The 13,619-nt window shown below is 44.9% G+C and overlaps 1 protein-coding gene across 1 annotated transcript in view; it reads right to left on the minus strand.

The window, feature by feature from the left end:
* Window positions 1-1,524: 1,524 nt before the first annotated feature.
* The window catches only part of LOC119725182, a 78,877-nt gene continuing 66,782 nt past the window's right edge, over window positions 1,525-13,619 (minus strand). Inside the window, exons 52-55 of the mRNA XM_038196543.1 lie at window positions 12,504-13,483; window positions 12,203-12,300; window positions 11,619-11,964; window positions 1,525-11,323 (exon numbers count right to left, since the gene is read on the minus strand). Coding sequence (XP_038052471.1) covers window positions 2,125-11,323; window positions 11,619-11,964; window positions 12,203-12,300; window positions 12,504-13,483 — 10,623 coding nt within the window. The 3' untranslated portion in view covers window positions 1,525-2,124. The remainder of the gene's footprint in view (window positions 11,324-11,618; window positions 11,965-12,202; window positions 12,301-12,503; window positions 13,484-13,619) is intronic.

Here is a 13,619-nt window from a genome sequence, read left to right on the forward strand (position 1 = left end):
TATGAGTTGAACTTTTTCTCTGCATTTATAACAATTCAAATACATAAACATGAACGTTTTCAATTCAAATTTTGGCAAAAGGTACAGATTTTTAAATTACAGTACATTAGATTCTAAAGGTCCAATTCAGACTACATGTATATATTTTAAAGATATTGTGAAAAGCACAAATTGATTCTTAGAGAGTTCATTTTTTACAGGCATTTTTTCCAACTAATCTCTTGCAATAGAGCACTCATAAATCTGCTATAAACAATTTGCAACATCAAGAAAATTATTATTTTACCTTATATTTTTTTTTTTTTAAGTAAAAGCAATGCCACAGCACACTACTAATTATTAGGAAGCAAACAATTGCAGTTTAAAACTTGTTCTCAGCATTTTTGATTTCTTTTTATCAAAATAATTCCAATTATGAGATTTAAGGGATTGATGCTTCTATCAGCCCTTACAGTAAAGTGAGCTGCTTAAGGACACAAGCGGTACATGATCTTATTGGTGGAGACAGTCTCAAACTCCGAAGCCTTCACCACAGAATTGGGTCCGTCATCACTACCATCGCTGCATTATTAAATTAAAACTATGACCACGATTAAAGAGGATTAAATACTCCTTGAGCAGCAATAATAGTAAAATGGCTTGCTGAAGGACACACGCATCACATGATGTTATTGGTGGGGACAGACTCAAACTCTGAAGCCTTCACCACAGAATTGTGTCTGTCATATCTAGATTGTAAACTAAAACTGTGACCAAGAGTTAAGAGAACCAAATGCTCATGAGTAGCAATTGTAGTAAAGTAACCTGCTAAAGAACACAAGCATCACACAATCTTATTGGTGGGGACAGACTCAAACTCTGTAGCCTTCACCACAGAATTGGGTCTGTCATCACTACCACCACTAGATTATTAAATAAAACTTTGACCAAGAGTCAAGAAAACAAAATGCTCATGAGTAGCAATTGTGGTAAAGTAACCTGCTAAAGAACACAAGCATCACACGATCTTATTGGTGGGGACAGACTCAAACTCTGAAGCCTTCACCACAAAATTGGGTCTGTCATCACTACCAACACTAGATTATTAAACAAAACTTTGACCAAGAGCCAAGAAAACAAAATGCTCATGAGTAGCAATTGTGGTAAAGTAACCTGCTAATGGACACAAGTATCACACAATCTTATTGGTGGGGACAGACTCAAACTCTGAAGCCTTCACCACAGAATTTAGGTCTGTCATCACGTCCACTAAATCTCTGACCAAGAGTTAAGACAGTAAAATGCTCAGGAGTAGCAATTGTAGTAAAGCAACCTGCTTAAGGAAACAAGAACCACATGATCGTGTTTCTTGTGAGACTACGGAGCTTTTACATGGAGTTGGTCAGACTTCACCGTAGAACTACGGCCTGTCAGCACTAACACCAGATCGCCAACAAAACTCTATTGATTCTGAAATGTTATTGCAGTAAAGCGACAATACCTACAATGTAAAATTCAAGCATTTAGTTAAGTATAGAATTGCAAATTAATATAAAACATATTTGAATTTAGCATCAACATCTTATTTATCACAAAATAGATTCTGTGTAAAAAAATTACCTCTTTATATAGTAAAAACACAATCAAAATGAGTGTACGGCAATTTAAATGCATCATAGTACACTGTACATCCATTTCATAAAAGAAATATTTAATATAGTCTGAGTAAAACAAATAGTCTAAATATTAATTAAACATTCAGCTGAGTTATACTGAATTATACGCTACTTATAATTTGGCATTGCGAGAAGTCTCCTTGGAGTTGTTTTATCAATCCGTGGTCCCATTTAGATATTTGGCAGATTTAAAGATCCTATATTGGTTGAGAAACATTAATTTAGGTCCATGAAACAGACTGGTATAAATTTAATTTGGTGCACAGTACAATTGCTAAAGGCAAGATGTGTACAATTTAAAAATTGGGCGGATCAAATGAGTCTATAAACAAAGTAGCTTTGACACGTTTAACAGCATAAGATTGTTTTCTAAAACAAGCAAAGTAATGACTAAGATTTAACAAGAGTATCTTACACATAAAGTGATCCCATTTGTAAGGGGTGGGGTTGTAAGGTGGTTCGGAGAGACTTACACGATGGATTCCTTCTCGCCTCTCCAGTCATGAAGTGGGTTTTCATACTTCTCTGGGGGCAGGGGAAGATCTTCCAGCTCTTCTAGTTCCTCAAGATCAAGAACTGGCACTGGCGAGGTCATCCGGGAACCTTGAGGGGAACCCTGCGTGGATGAACTTGGAGTGACATTGGCACTCCTCTTGTGGATCAACTGTCGCAGTGCATCCACTTTTCTGCGCGGTTTGGGTTTGACGAAGGCACCGTCTTCACTGCGAGCAGAGCTTGGTCTCATGGGCTGGGTGGGTGGTGCCTCTTCCTCTGCTTCACTTCCGGAAGATGAGCTTGAGCAGTTACTGGCAGAAGCCATGAATGTCATTGGGGCTGTCACATGGGAAGGAGAGCCTGGTCGACTGCTTGTGGGGGATTCGAAGAGATTGGTGGTCATGATTGGAGAGTCTCTTGAGGCTTCATAATCAGTGTCAGTGGCAGATGCCTTTTGATCAGCTGGTTCTTCTAGTTGGGCATCTCCTTTATCAGTTGAAAGATCTTGATCATCTTCCAGCCAGGTGTTTTGAGAAGCTGGTCTTGGCGGTGGGTATTTCACTCCAGCCGGGTTGAATGTATCATCATCAAAGTCTTCCTTGGTTGTCGGGTCAGCCTGATAGGCTGGAAGTGGGACATCAAGAGGATCATTGTCAAGGAGGTCTATGGTGTCAACAAAGGGATTGAACTGATCTCCGCTAGCTGGCTGGAAGCCTTCATATCCAGCATACTGCATTGGTATTGCAGCAGCCTTCTCTGGAAGTCCAAGTCCTTGAGAATCGTAACCTTCTGTTGCTGCAGACTGGTTTTTGTTGGTTGCTTCAACTGGAGCAAAGGAGCTCAGCACAGTTGGCTTTCTGCCATCATCTGGTTCGTACTGTTCTATTGGAAGGTCACTGAAGGTTGTCTCAGCAGCAGCGGCAGCTTCTAATCCAGATTTAGATTCAATTGGCGGAGCTTCCTCATCAAGATGTTTTACAGTCTGAAGTGTTATACCACCTTCAGCATCTGGTTCAGGATCTACACGTCGCAGAGATCTCTGTGATAGCTCCATCAAAAGTCGCCTGTGTGAACTAGCAGAGTGAGGTCTGGATGAGGTTGAGGGGCGAACGTATCTATGTCCCCCAAACATTTCGATTTCTTGCTTGTCCTTGTATTTTTTCTTCTTATAGATGCAGCAGATGCAGAAGCAGCAGGTCAGAACCAACAGCAGACTACAGATGACGATGATCAGGATGACCCACCAAGGGCAGCAAGATTCCACAGGCCTCTCTTTGCAGAACTCAAAGAAGCCACAGAATTTCTCTGGCGGGAGATCCAGGGTCTGCTGGCAGAGAAGAGCAAACATGTAAGCCGAGATGTTGGAACGGGACACATCCCCACTTGCTGCTACATCTAAGATGCAGGCCTCATAGTAGAACAGGAGAGTGCTCTCTAAATCCTTGCAGGAACTGTACAGAGGATCTTGGTAGAAGTAACCGGCACAAGCAGCAATGGCATCTTCCTTTAGGGTTGGCTTGGGAAAATCAGGGGAGTAATCAGGCTTGATGTTAATTGGTGCATCAGATGGAAGCCATGTTGGTGGACTATCTTCAGGTCCTAAAGATCCATTAAGTACACTTCTGTTGCCAGGTAAATCCAGCTTCATCGAGGACTCTAAACCACTCCCTTCGTCCAAGCTAATGAAGAATATCATGCCAACGACAAGATCTTCAGTGAACTGTTCCCGACCGTTGGTGAAATCTTCCCAGTGAGAGAAGTATTCCTTGAGGTGCACCAAGTCTAGGTCTCCTTCAAAGTCAGAGTCACCATCTTGTATGTGCTGCCCAAGATGTAGGTTCCCACTCAAGCGCACAGATTCAGTGATGTGGATGCCATATACTACATGAGTCTCCACGACTTGTTGATCTGATGCGTACAAGTCCACAGTCACTCTGCCATCAAAGCTTCGCCAGGAAACACTGAGGTGGAACCAAGGTCCTACTCGGACAGTTAGCTGTGTTGTTATGACATGGCCAGCAAAGTTCACCCTCACAACGTCCCTGTCTAACTGTATGGCCAGTGAGGTATCTGATTCAAACAAGATCAATGTTTGAATTGAATTGGATGAAACACCAATGCGCAGCCAGCACTGGAGAGTAAACTGGTCTAGGTCCTTGACGGTCAAGCTGGAAAACAAGACACGGTTGTGACTGAAACGGAGAATGTACCCTGCAGCGGTGAAGATCTGAGCATGATCACTCACAAAGACAGAATCGTCAACAGGCACCAGGAAATACAGACTGAGACCCTCATCACAGTAGCTCTGCGATGCAACGTCAGATACAAAATAGCTGTCATTCACAGACACCCATTTGCCTGGAATATCTCCTGTCCCTGGCTCGTATTCCCCAACATTCACATCGTTGATCCAATCGTCATCCCATGTTCCACACAAAGCTACCGGCTCCATGTTGATTCCACTAGGGGTGTTAACTATCAATGTAACCACACCCGAGTAAAGTGCCACAGTGATCACAATGGAATCAGCTGTTGTTATATTCACCAAGTGCTGTTTGTACCAAGTATATGATAAGTCTCCTGCTGTGCCTTCACTGTTTTCAGTCCACTCTTTTATTGTCCATGACAGTCCAGAGCTCTGTTGGACAATCAAGAGCCTCTCTGTAGTAGCCAGGCTTACCCCAATCGACAATGTTACACTGCTGCTACTAACAGATACCTCAGTGATCTCTCTACAGGCTACAGTAGCAAAGCAGGGCTCTACCAGGACTTGAACTTTGGTTGAGTAAGTTGTCAGAAGGTAGTACATTCCAGGTACTCCAAAATTGAAGCTGGCACCATCGAAAGTTGTGAAATGTAGATGGCCAAAAAAGATGGCAATTCCTCTTGTATGCTCCTGGTTGATCGTACTTATGACACAATCGGTTCCGAACCACCCAGGTGAACAGTCTGAACAGGCATAGCTCATGTTTCTGACTTGTGCTTCTGAACCAAGCCAATGGGGATGACACTCACACAGGCCAGTTGTCACGTTACAGTTGCCATTGTTACTGCAAGGGCTCAGCGCTCCTCCTAGGCACACCTTATCACATGCTGATCCCCAATAGCCTGGTTCACAAACACAGAGAGTGTCATCTTGCAGACTACTCCGCCCAAAAATGCATGGAATGTCACAGCTGGGACCAATCCAGAATGGGAAGTCCCAGCCCGGGAAGGTGTTGCATAAATACCAAGCAGGCCATTCCTCAAGGAGTAACTGAATCTTGGCCAAATCAGAGAGAGAAACTGTTGCCTCCATAGCAGCACTGAGATCATGATGGAATGCTATGTCTCGCAGACACTGAATGTAGTAGATGTCAATCACAGCAACTCCAAGAGCTTTGCTTGAGTCATGGAGGTGTCCACTCAAGAAGATTTCTTGACATTTTGAAGTTGCTAGAGCAGCAAAGGTGGCATTCTTGAAGTCTGGATAAGCAAGAGGATGATCAATTTGAATTGGATAATCATCACTGGTGATTTTCCAAGATGGTCTGTTCCAATCAGGGAACTGGAGCTTGAAGCCACTGATCAGATCCACAGCTGCATCTCCAAATCCTTCATTCAGCTTCCAAACCATCTGCAGGTCTGGTGTATCTACTCTCGCATTCAGTTTCCAGTTTGAGGTGATGAGGGATGGATTTGTTATCCAATCCCAGATTCTTATCTCGTCAATGGCACCTACAAATGGATCATTAGGTAATGGAGGAACAGGTGTCGGAGTTATCGAGTACCACTGGCCCAGCGCAAGGTGTCCGCCACTTTGAAATGCAGTGCTGGTAAGTTGAACTGCCTGGACCTGAGCGACTCCAGATACGTCAAACAGGTACACTTCTAAGATGGCTGTGGATTGATGCCACACAAGAGATACCTGTATCCACTGCTGCAGATCAAGATGGAAGTTCAAACCATGGACATGATCTCCGAAATAAACGGCAAGTCCTGTTTCAAGATTGATCAGAGCAACGACACTGTTAGATGTGCAGTAGGAAAGTACAACGCCACCGTACCTCTCGACTTTAATGAATAGCTCCAGAGTAAACCTTTCAGAGGGGAAGCTGATAAGTGGCTCTGAAATGACAACACTATCGGTGAAGTAGAGATGATAGCCGGCACCGAGCACTGGCAACAGGTGGTGGTAATACTCATAGCTTGTGTTCCCGAGAGCAGCTTCTTGAAATTTGTTGGTGTATTTGTCAACAGCCGCCTGGGAAGCATTTTGTTGACAAGTTAATTTGTCATCAACTGATGGGCTATCAGTTGCAGCCGATGAACACTCCATGTCCTCAATGTCGCTGACAGTCTCACAAGTTCCAAGCAATCCCTCCATACCACTCTCAATGGCATTGCAGATATCAGAGGGCATGTCGATGCCGATTCCCAAATGATGAGGATGTATGGTGATCAGAACAAAGAGGTCCAGAGTCCTGACATAGATCTTATACTGGATGATGTTAATCCGGATTATGGTAATCTCACTGCTGATGGAAGTTGTGTGATCAAGAAGGATTATCCTCCCATTAAACCAGATGTGTGGCTTAAAGAAAGTTGTGGGATCTGTCGAGGCACGGAAGATGAGAACATGAGAGTGATGGTGGATTGAAATAGCATCAAAACAGGTGGCGAAACTGTCAGCTGTAGCACACCAAGAAAGTCTAAGATTTATTTTCAGGCTGCTAGTAGCATGATTGATGAGGTTGTACATGCCAACATGACGTATATAGATGGATACTCCACCAAAGGTCACCACCCTTCCTTCAGCACTGAAAACGGCAGACACTCTCAAGTTCACGACTGAATGTTGGTACCAGGATGTGGTTGCTATGGCACAGTCATCTCCAAGCCAGTCAGGAGAGCAGAAGCTACAGTCCAGCTGACCTCTCCAGTTTACCTCACACAAGCAGACCCCATTCTCGCTGCAGCTGCCATGATTGTAACAGGGTGTGATGACACCACCGGGACAGACTTCAGTACATGATGTACCCCAATATCCATTTGTGCAGATGCAAGAGTCGAGGTCATCTTGAAGAGGAAGCCCAAATCCACAATTTGAGCACGACACCAGCAGCCACTTTGGAATTATCATCTCTGAAAAGGCCTCACATAGTACACTGGTGTTGACTTTGGCTCCACTGATAACTTGGCAGTACTCAGTGAGCACAGCAAGCGTTGCAAACGCGCTGTCTGTGGTTCCTGCTGCAGCAGCATTACGCAAACATGTCAGATAGAAGAAATCAAGGCTGGCCTGGCTCAAATCAGAGCAAACATCACGTAGTCCTCCGCCACTGATGTTCAGCTTGCTACAAACTGTGTCGCATTCAAGTTGGAAAGTGCTGTTACCAAACAGAGCCTCAAAAGGAGCAGCAAACTTTACTGGTATGTTCGCATCAGAATATGTCCACATTGGTTTCTGCCAAGGTCCGGACGGTGTGAGGATTTCATTATTGAAAACAGGGTCCGAAATTACACTCCCAAGGCCAATGTCAAACTTGTACAAAGCAGCAAGGGCATCGGAATATGTAACCGCATCAACGTTTGTGTCGTCGTTGAGTTGAACAAAGGCAGGTAGAAAGGAGGCACTCCAGATCCGGAACTCGTCAAGGGCTCCATGGAAGGTGGTGTTCAGGACATAAGATTGGTTGTCTGGTGTCGGCAGCCACTGACCGATGGATAGGATTGCACCTGTTTCTAGCCAAAGCCAGTGGTTTATTGTGAAATGGCATGAGCTCACAACTCCAACAGCACTGCGATGATAAAACTGCAGCCTACTGTTGTCACGTTCGAACACAATCGAGATATGGTTCCAGGAATCCAGGTCATTTGTTATACCAGTATCATACACCTCCACACCAATGACAATTTTAATGGTGACTTCGTTGATTACAGTAAACGTTGATTCCGATCCAAATGCAATGATAACCCCGCCGTAAGAGTAAGGCTTGACCAAGAACTCGATGGTCAGTTCAGTTTGAGAGATGACGGATGACAAATTCTTCAGAGGTTCTGTTCTACCACCTGAGTTCTCAAACACCAAGGCAAAGATTGCTCCAGTTGGTACTTCTGTTTCTGCATAGTGTTGATACTGATGGATGAACAGAGAATCTGAGGTCGAAACTCTCCACATATCAGCAATAAGGGTGTTTATGTCCTCCTGTGACACCTCATCCCATGGTTTAGTGTCGTTTGCATTGAGATCATCTGTGTGATTGTTGTTACAGTTTCCTAAGAGACCTCTCGAATGGAGACATTCATCCAGTGGTGTTGAGATCATCACTTGCAGGAAGAGACTGAAGGTTCGGACCTTGATCTGAAATTCTTGCTCAGTGCTTGAGTAGAGAGTCAGATAGTTCACATCTGTCTGTTCAATTACCCAGTTGGTGCTTGGGATTTGATGGACAGTGCTTGCAAAATCAAATTTGGTTTTGTCAATCCATATCACAGGAGATTGGCTGTTCTGATAAGGTGCATGTATTACAACAACAGTGCTGTCAATCTGCACAGCAATTGCATTGACACAGGTGGACTGGTGGTAGCAAGGAACCTGTCGAATCTGAACAACAAAGTTACTGGTCTGAATCAGGTAGAACTCGCCTACAGCTGCAAAATAGAAGCTCAGTCCATCAAATAAGGTGTACTGTGAATAGACAGTGACAAAGCATGCGTAGTACAGTCTGACGGTGGTAACTTGGAATGTCGTGGCAATGGTGCAGTCATGCCCGTACCATCCTTGGGCACAGATCCCACAATCTGATAGTCCGGACCAGTTCAGATCACAGGCACATGATCCAGACAGAAGGCAGCTGCCATGGGAGCTACATGGATTGACCGATCCGCCCGGACAGACTCTGTCACACTGCTCTCCATGAAAGCCACTCAAGCAAGAGCAATCACCAGAGGGCAGCTTGACTCCAAACAGACAGTCGTCCTTGCACTGGGTACCAGCTCTCAGACTTTTGGCTTCACTACAAAGAGGCAAAGCTGGCCAGGTGGTCAGGTTCTTGGCAGCCTGGCAAATGTCTGAGTAACCAAATGCAACTTTGTATGCCTGGCCAAGATCTTGTGTAACGGCGATCTCTCGCAGACAGAGAATGAAGTACATGTCTACGGTGCCTTCTCCAAGGTCACTGCAGGAATCTGATATTGGTGGAGCACGTAGAAGACGCTCACAGAGGTTCTTTGTTTCAGTTTCAAAGTCATCATCATCGAAAGTCGGATCAATTGGTGGAATGAAGCCGTCGTCAGGAACAGGTCCATCAGAATCAACCCACAGGGGCTGAGGCCATGGATCGTCTGGCATGTAGAGTCGGTCACCAGTGATAATGTCTTCTGCAAACAAACCCTCACCTTCATCAAACGGCCAGTATCGAACCAATCCTGGTATGTCGGTTCCCGGTCTGTTACTCCACAAACCAGGTACCTCGGCGGGGCTCAGATACCGGTTCCAGACTCTGAAGTCATCAATCTGGCCAGAGTATGAGCTCAGTGGCACCTGACTTGTTAAGTTCCAAGCTGGTTGCCAGGAACCAAGAGAGAGATACCCAGCAACGCGGAACAAATGCACATCGACAGAGAGTAGGTCGCGTTTAACCTTACCATTGGAATCAAAGTGGTAGATGTTTAATTTCCCATTGACACCTTCATAAACCAACACAAGTTTATTCCACTGTCCATTTTGTACGATCAGGTTGGTGTCGTAAACTACATTCCCGATGTATATCCTGACTGTTGACTCAACACTGAGGGCAAATGTTGTGTAATGAGAGTAGGAGAACACAACACCACCGTGTGTGACAACATCTGGGCATCTGATCAGTAGCTCAAACGTAACATCATGGGTTTCTTGTACAAACAATGTCACCTGTCGCGTGTAAATCACAGTCAAATGGAAATGTAGAGAATAGCTGGAATACAGTTGGAGAGCAGAAGCTGTAGTTGGGTATGTTATTACATTGTCACAGTCACTTGCTAACCAGCTCTCCATGAAATCTCTGATGGCCTGGTCTGAGGGTGACACGGCACTGCTGTCACATGCTTCATCTGTGGTGTCATTTGTAGAAAACTGGTAACTCTGAGGCAACAAAGGCGTTGGCATTTGCATCGGATCACTTTTCCTGCAAAGTCCAAGTTCTGGCGGAGCTACTGGAAGAGACAAGCCAGGTTCATCAGTGTTGGTTGAGTTGCAGCAGCCACCAACAAGTACTCCTGTTGCTATGGAGCAAAGACTGCTGGGAAGTCTTGTATCCAGTGAAAGGTATTTCCCATCTGCCCTCACAATTATACTTAAGTCACTGGGTCCAGTGATCAAGAGCTCAAGGTATGAGAGACGAGTGAACACGTACCCCGAGTGGCCAAATTCTAAAGTGCCATCAATTGTGACTTCCTCTCCATTAACATAGATGACGAAATGTCCACCAGAAATGTGAGCTCCTCCAATTGTCACTTGTGCAAAACCTGAAATCGAGTCTCCAAATCTCAGGCCAAGGTATCTGATGCAAGAATAGCCTCCATAGCAATGAACGTACTTGGCCTGGATGACAAGTGAGTTATCAATGACTCGTAGAAGATAGTACTGACCCACCGAGTAATGCAGGAACGTGTATCCACTCAGAGTGGTTACTTGGGAGATGCCGACTATGACAGATATACGTAAGTGGATTCTGATTTGGAGACTCACTTGTACAACTGCAGTTGAACAGTCAGCCCCAAGCCACCCAGGAGTGCAAAGGCTGCAGTCAGGTGCACCATTCCAGTTCGAAAAACAGGTGCAAATGCCACTCAGAGCATCACAGATGCCGTTGGAGCTACAAGGGCTGCTTGACCCTCCTGGACACACACCGTCACAATTGACGCCCCAGTAACCACTGTCGCAGACACAGGCGTTCCTGTCATCTGGATGACTTGCCCCAAAGGCACATAGGATGTCACAGCTGTCACCAATCCACAGGGGGAATGCGGCATCACCAAATTCATTGCACAGTGGTTGCGCAGGCCCGGCTGGTAAAGCAAGAGCCACTCCGCAGAAATCAGCAAACTCAATGACTGGTTCCAGGGCTGGTTCCACAGTGTTGGTAACAGCAACAGCTTGCAGACATGCTTGGTAGTAGCGCTGTTGAGCGGCATCACCAATAGGGCAGGAACTGTGAAATCAGGGACCAAAAATATGTTAACTCCCTTGGCTTTAAAACAATCAGATAAACTCCAAAGCTGAATTTAGGTTAAACCCAATCCTGCAGACAACCCATCAAGCACTCCCCTCCATCCTTGAGCCATCTGTGTATTTTGTCAAACTTTTAAAAATATTTTAGCAAGTGAGGGGACTAAAACATTACTGTGAAAGACAAAACTATATGAGGCAGGTATCCAAATTACTTGGCAATAATCCTATGCCCAACATAGAAACAAATTTCAGTCTGACAAATGTTTGTCACTTACTTGTACAGCGGTCCCGAAAGGGTCACTCTCTTGCAGAAGTCATCTAACCAGTCAGGAACAGTAGGTGTCACCCCACCGCCCAAACCACCTTCAACCCCTCCATCTGATCCACCTCCTCCACTGCTACCTCCACCACCTCCACCATCTCCTCCTCCACCACCTCCTCCACCGCCACCTCCTCCACCACTTCCACCACCTCCACCACTGGGTCCTGATGCTTCTCCACTACTACTTCCATCGATCGGAGCAGGTATAGGTGCATCCGAAAGTTGCCAGACTGGAGCTGGGTAGGATGAGTTTGTAAGAGTGATGGGAAGGCCTGAGATTCCATCATAGGCCTTTGTTCCTGAAAAAGTAATCAACAATGAGGTATTACATCAAAAACCAATCGACCATGACATTTTGATGTGGATTACAATGTTACCTTTTCTTTCCAAAGAGCCTATGAGAATATGTTATAGATAAAAAATCAAACATATCTGATAATAATTACAGAAGCTACGAAGGGATGTGAAATTCACTACAGGTGAAATAAACCAAATTGTATTCACTGAATCAAAATAATATATATTCTTTTATCATACCTTCTCCTTCATCAAACTTCCAGAGTCCTGTCAGTCCAGGGGCGGAGGGATCTATGTATGCATTCCAATGAGACTGGATGGCATTGCTATCAAAGAAACTATGGGGGAAAAGAAATCACATATTTCAAACACAAAGTATGGAATTCCTTGTCCAAGTTTCGATTTTATCGGATGACAAAGAGGGTGCGTTTTGGCTCACTTGAAGGAGCCAAGTGAGGGAAAACAGTCAAGGTTCTGAGTTCCATTTATTTTCTGAACTGGAAACATTGGCTGATTTATAAGTAACAGAACTTAGGTTTACCTGTCCCAAATACGTAGATCATCTATCACTCCAACAAAGGCCCCACCAGGTTCAAGTCCTGTTCCATCAAATCCTGGCTGCCAAGCTCCTAGACAGAGACTACCATCAGTTGGGAAGATGTTGGACGGCAAGATGTAGGTCCTCCTTGTAGGCAGGCCCTCTGAATCAAAGATGTACACATCCAGGGTGAAAGTATGGCTGTCCCAGAGCAAAGAGACAAGATTCCAGACGTCAATGCCAAAGTAGAGGTCTGTTGTGATGTTGAAGTTGCCGTAGTGAATCGAGATGTAACCGTGGATGGTTGTGATGAAGAATGTCTTGGATGCCGCAAATGAGAAGATGGTACCTCCACAGCCTTCATTACAGGTCCTGATGATAAACTCCACACAGGTGTAACGTTCGACAGATATGCGGACGTGCTCAATGACCACGGCTGATTCCCGGAATGCAAGGCAGTGTCCAGCATAGGATTCTGGATCGTAAGGCGTCTCATCGTTGGAGAAGATAGCAGCAGGGCCTGTGGGAATCCTGACTCTTCTAACCCTCTCTTGCATGTCCTCTCGTCCACCAGTCGGATCCGGGATGACAACGCCAGGCATGTCATCGGGAATAGTGGGAATGAGTCCTAAACAGTCTAGACAAGGACCACAGAGCCCGAGAGCCACATCATTACAGCAGACAACACTTGGTATCGCAATATCCACGATAATGTGAGTCTCCATGATGTTGATGTGGACAAACAAGCCAAGCCTTTCTGTTTTGATCTTGTAGGTCTCGGATGAAAGCCTCGTCAGGGTGAGCATGTCACCTGTTTCGTCTGTCAATACAATTGGTTCATCTGGGACTGTCACCTTGCCTTCAACGTGAACGATTGCGTGATAGTTTGCAGCAAAGTGCCGGATGGTTACATTCTGCTCAGAAAGGCTGACCGCAACACCGTCAAGACATATAGACCCTTCTGAGCAAACTACCTGACTCACCTACAAAAAAACACATAAGTAAATATGAGTTACGGATTTTAAAGTAGATTAACAGCTGAATTATATCTAATTACAAATCATTTTCTATACTTGGATATCTTCCCTTCCAATACCTACCCCTTTTTGAGATTTCTTG

Source organism: Patiria miniata, unplaced genomic scaffold (assembly GCF_015706575.1).
Source record: "Patiria miniata isolate m_02_andy unplaced genomic scaffold, ASM1570657v1 HiC_scaffold_18, whole genome shotgun sequence".
Classification (NCBI taxonomy): Eukaryota; Metazoa; Echinodermata; class Asteroidea; order Valvatida; family Asterinidae; genus Patiria; species Patiria miniata.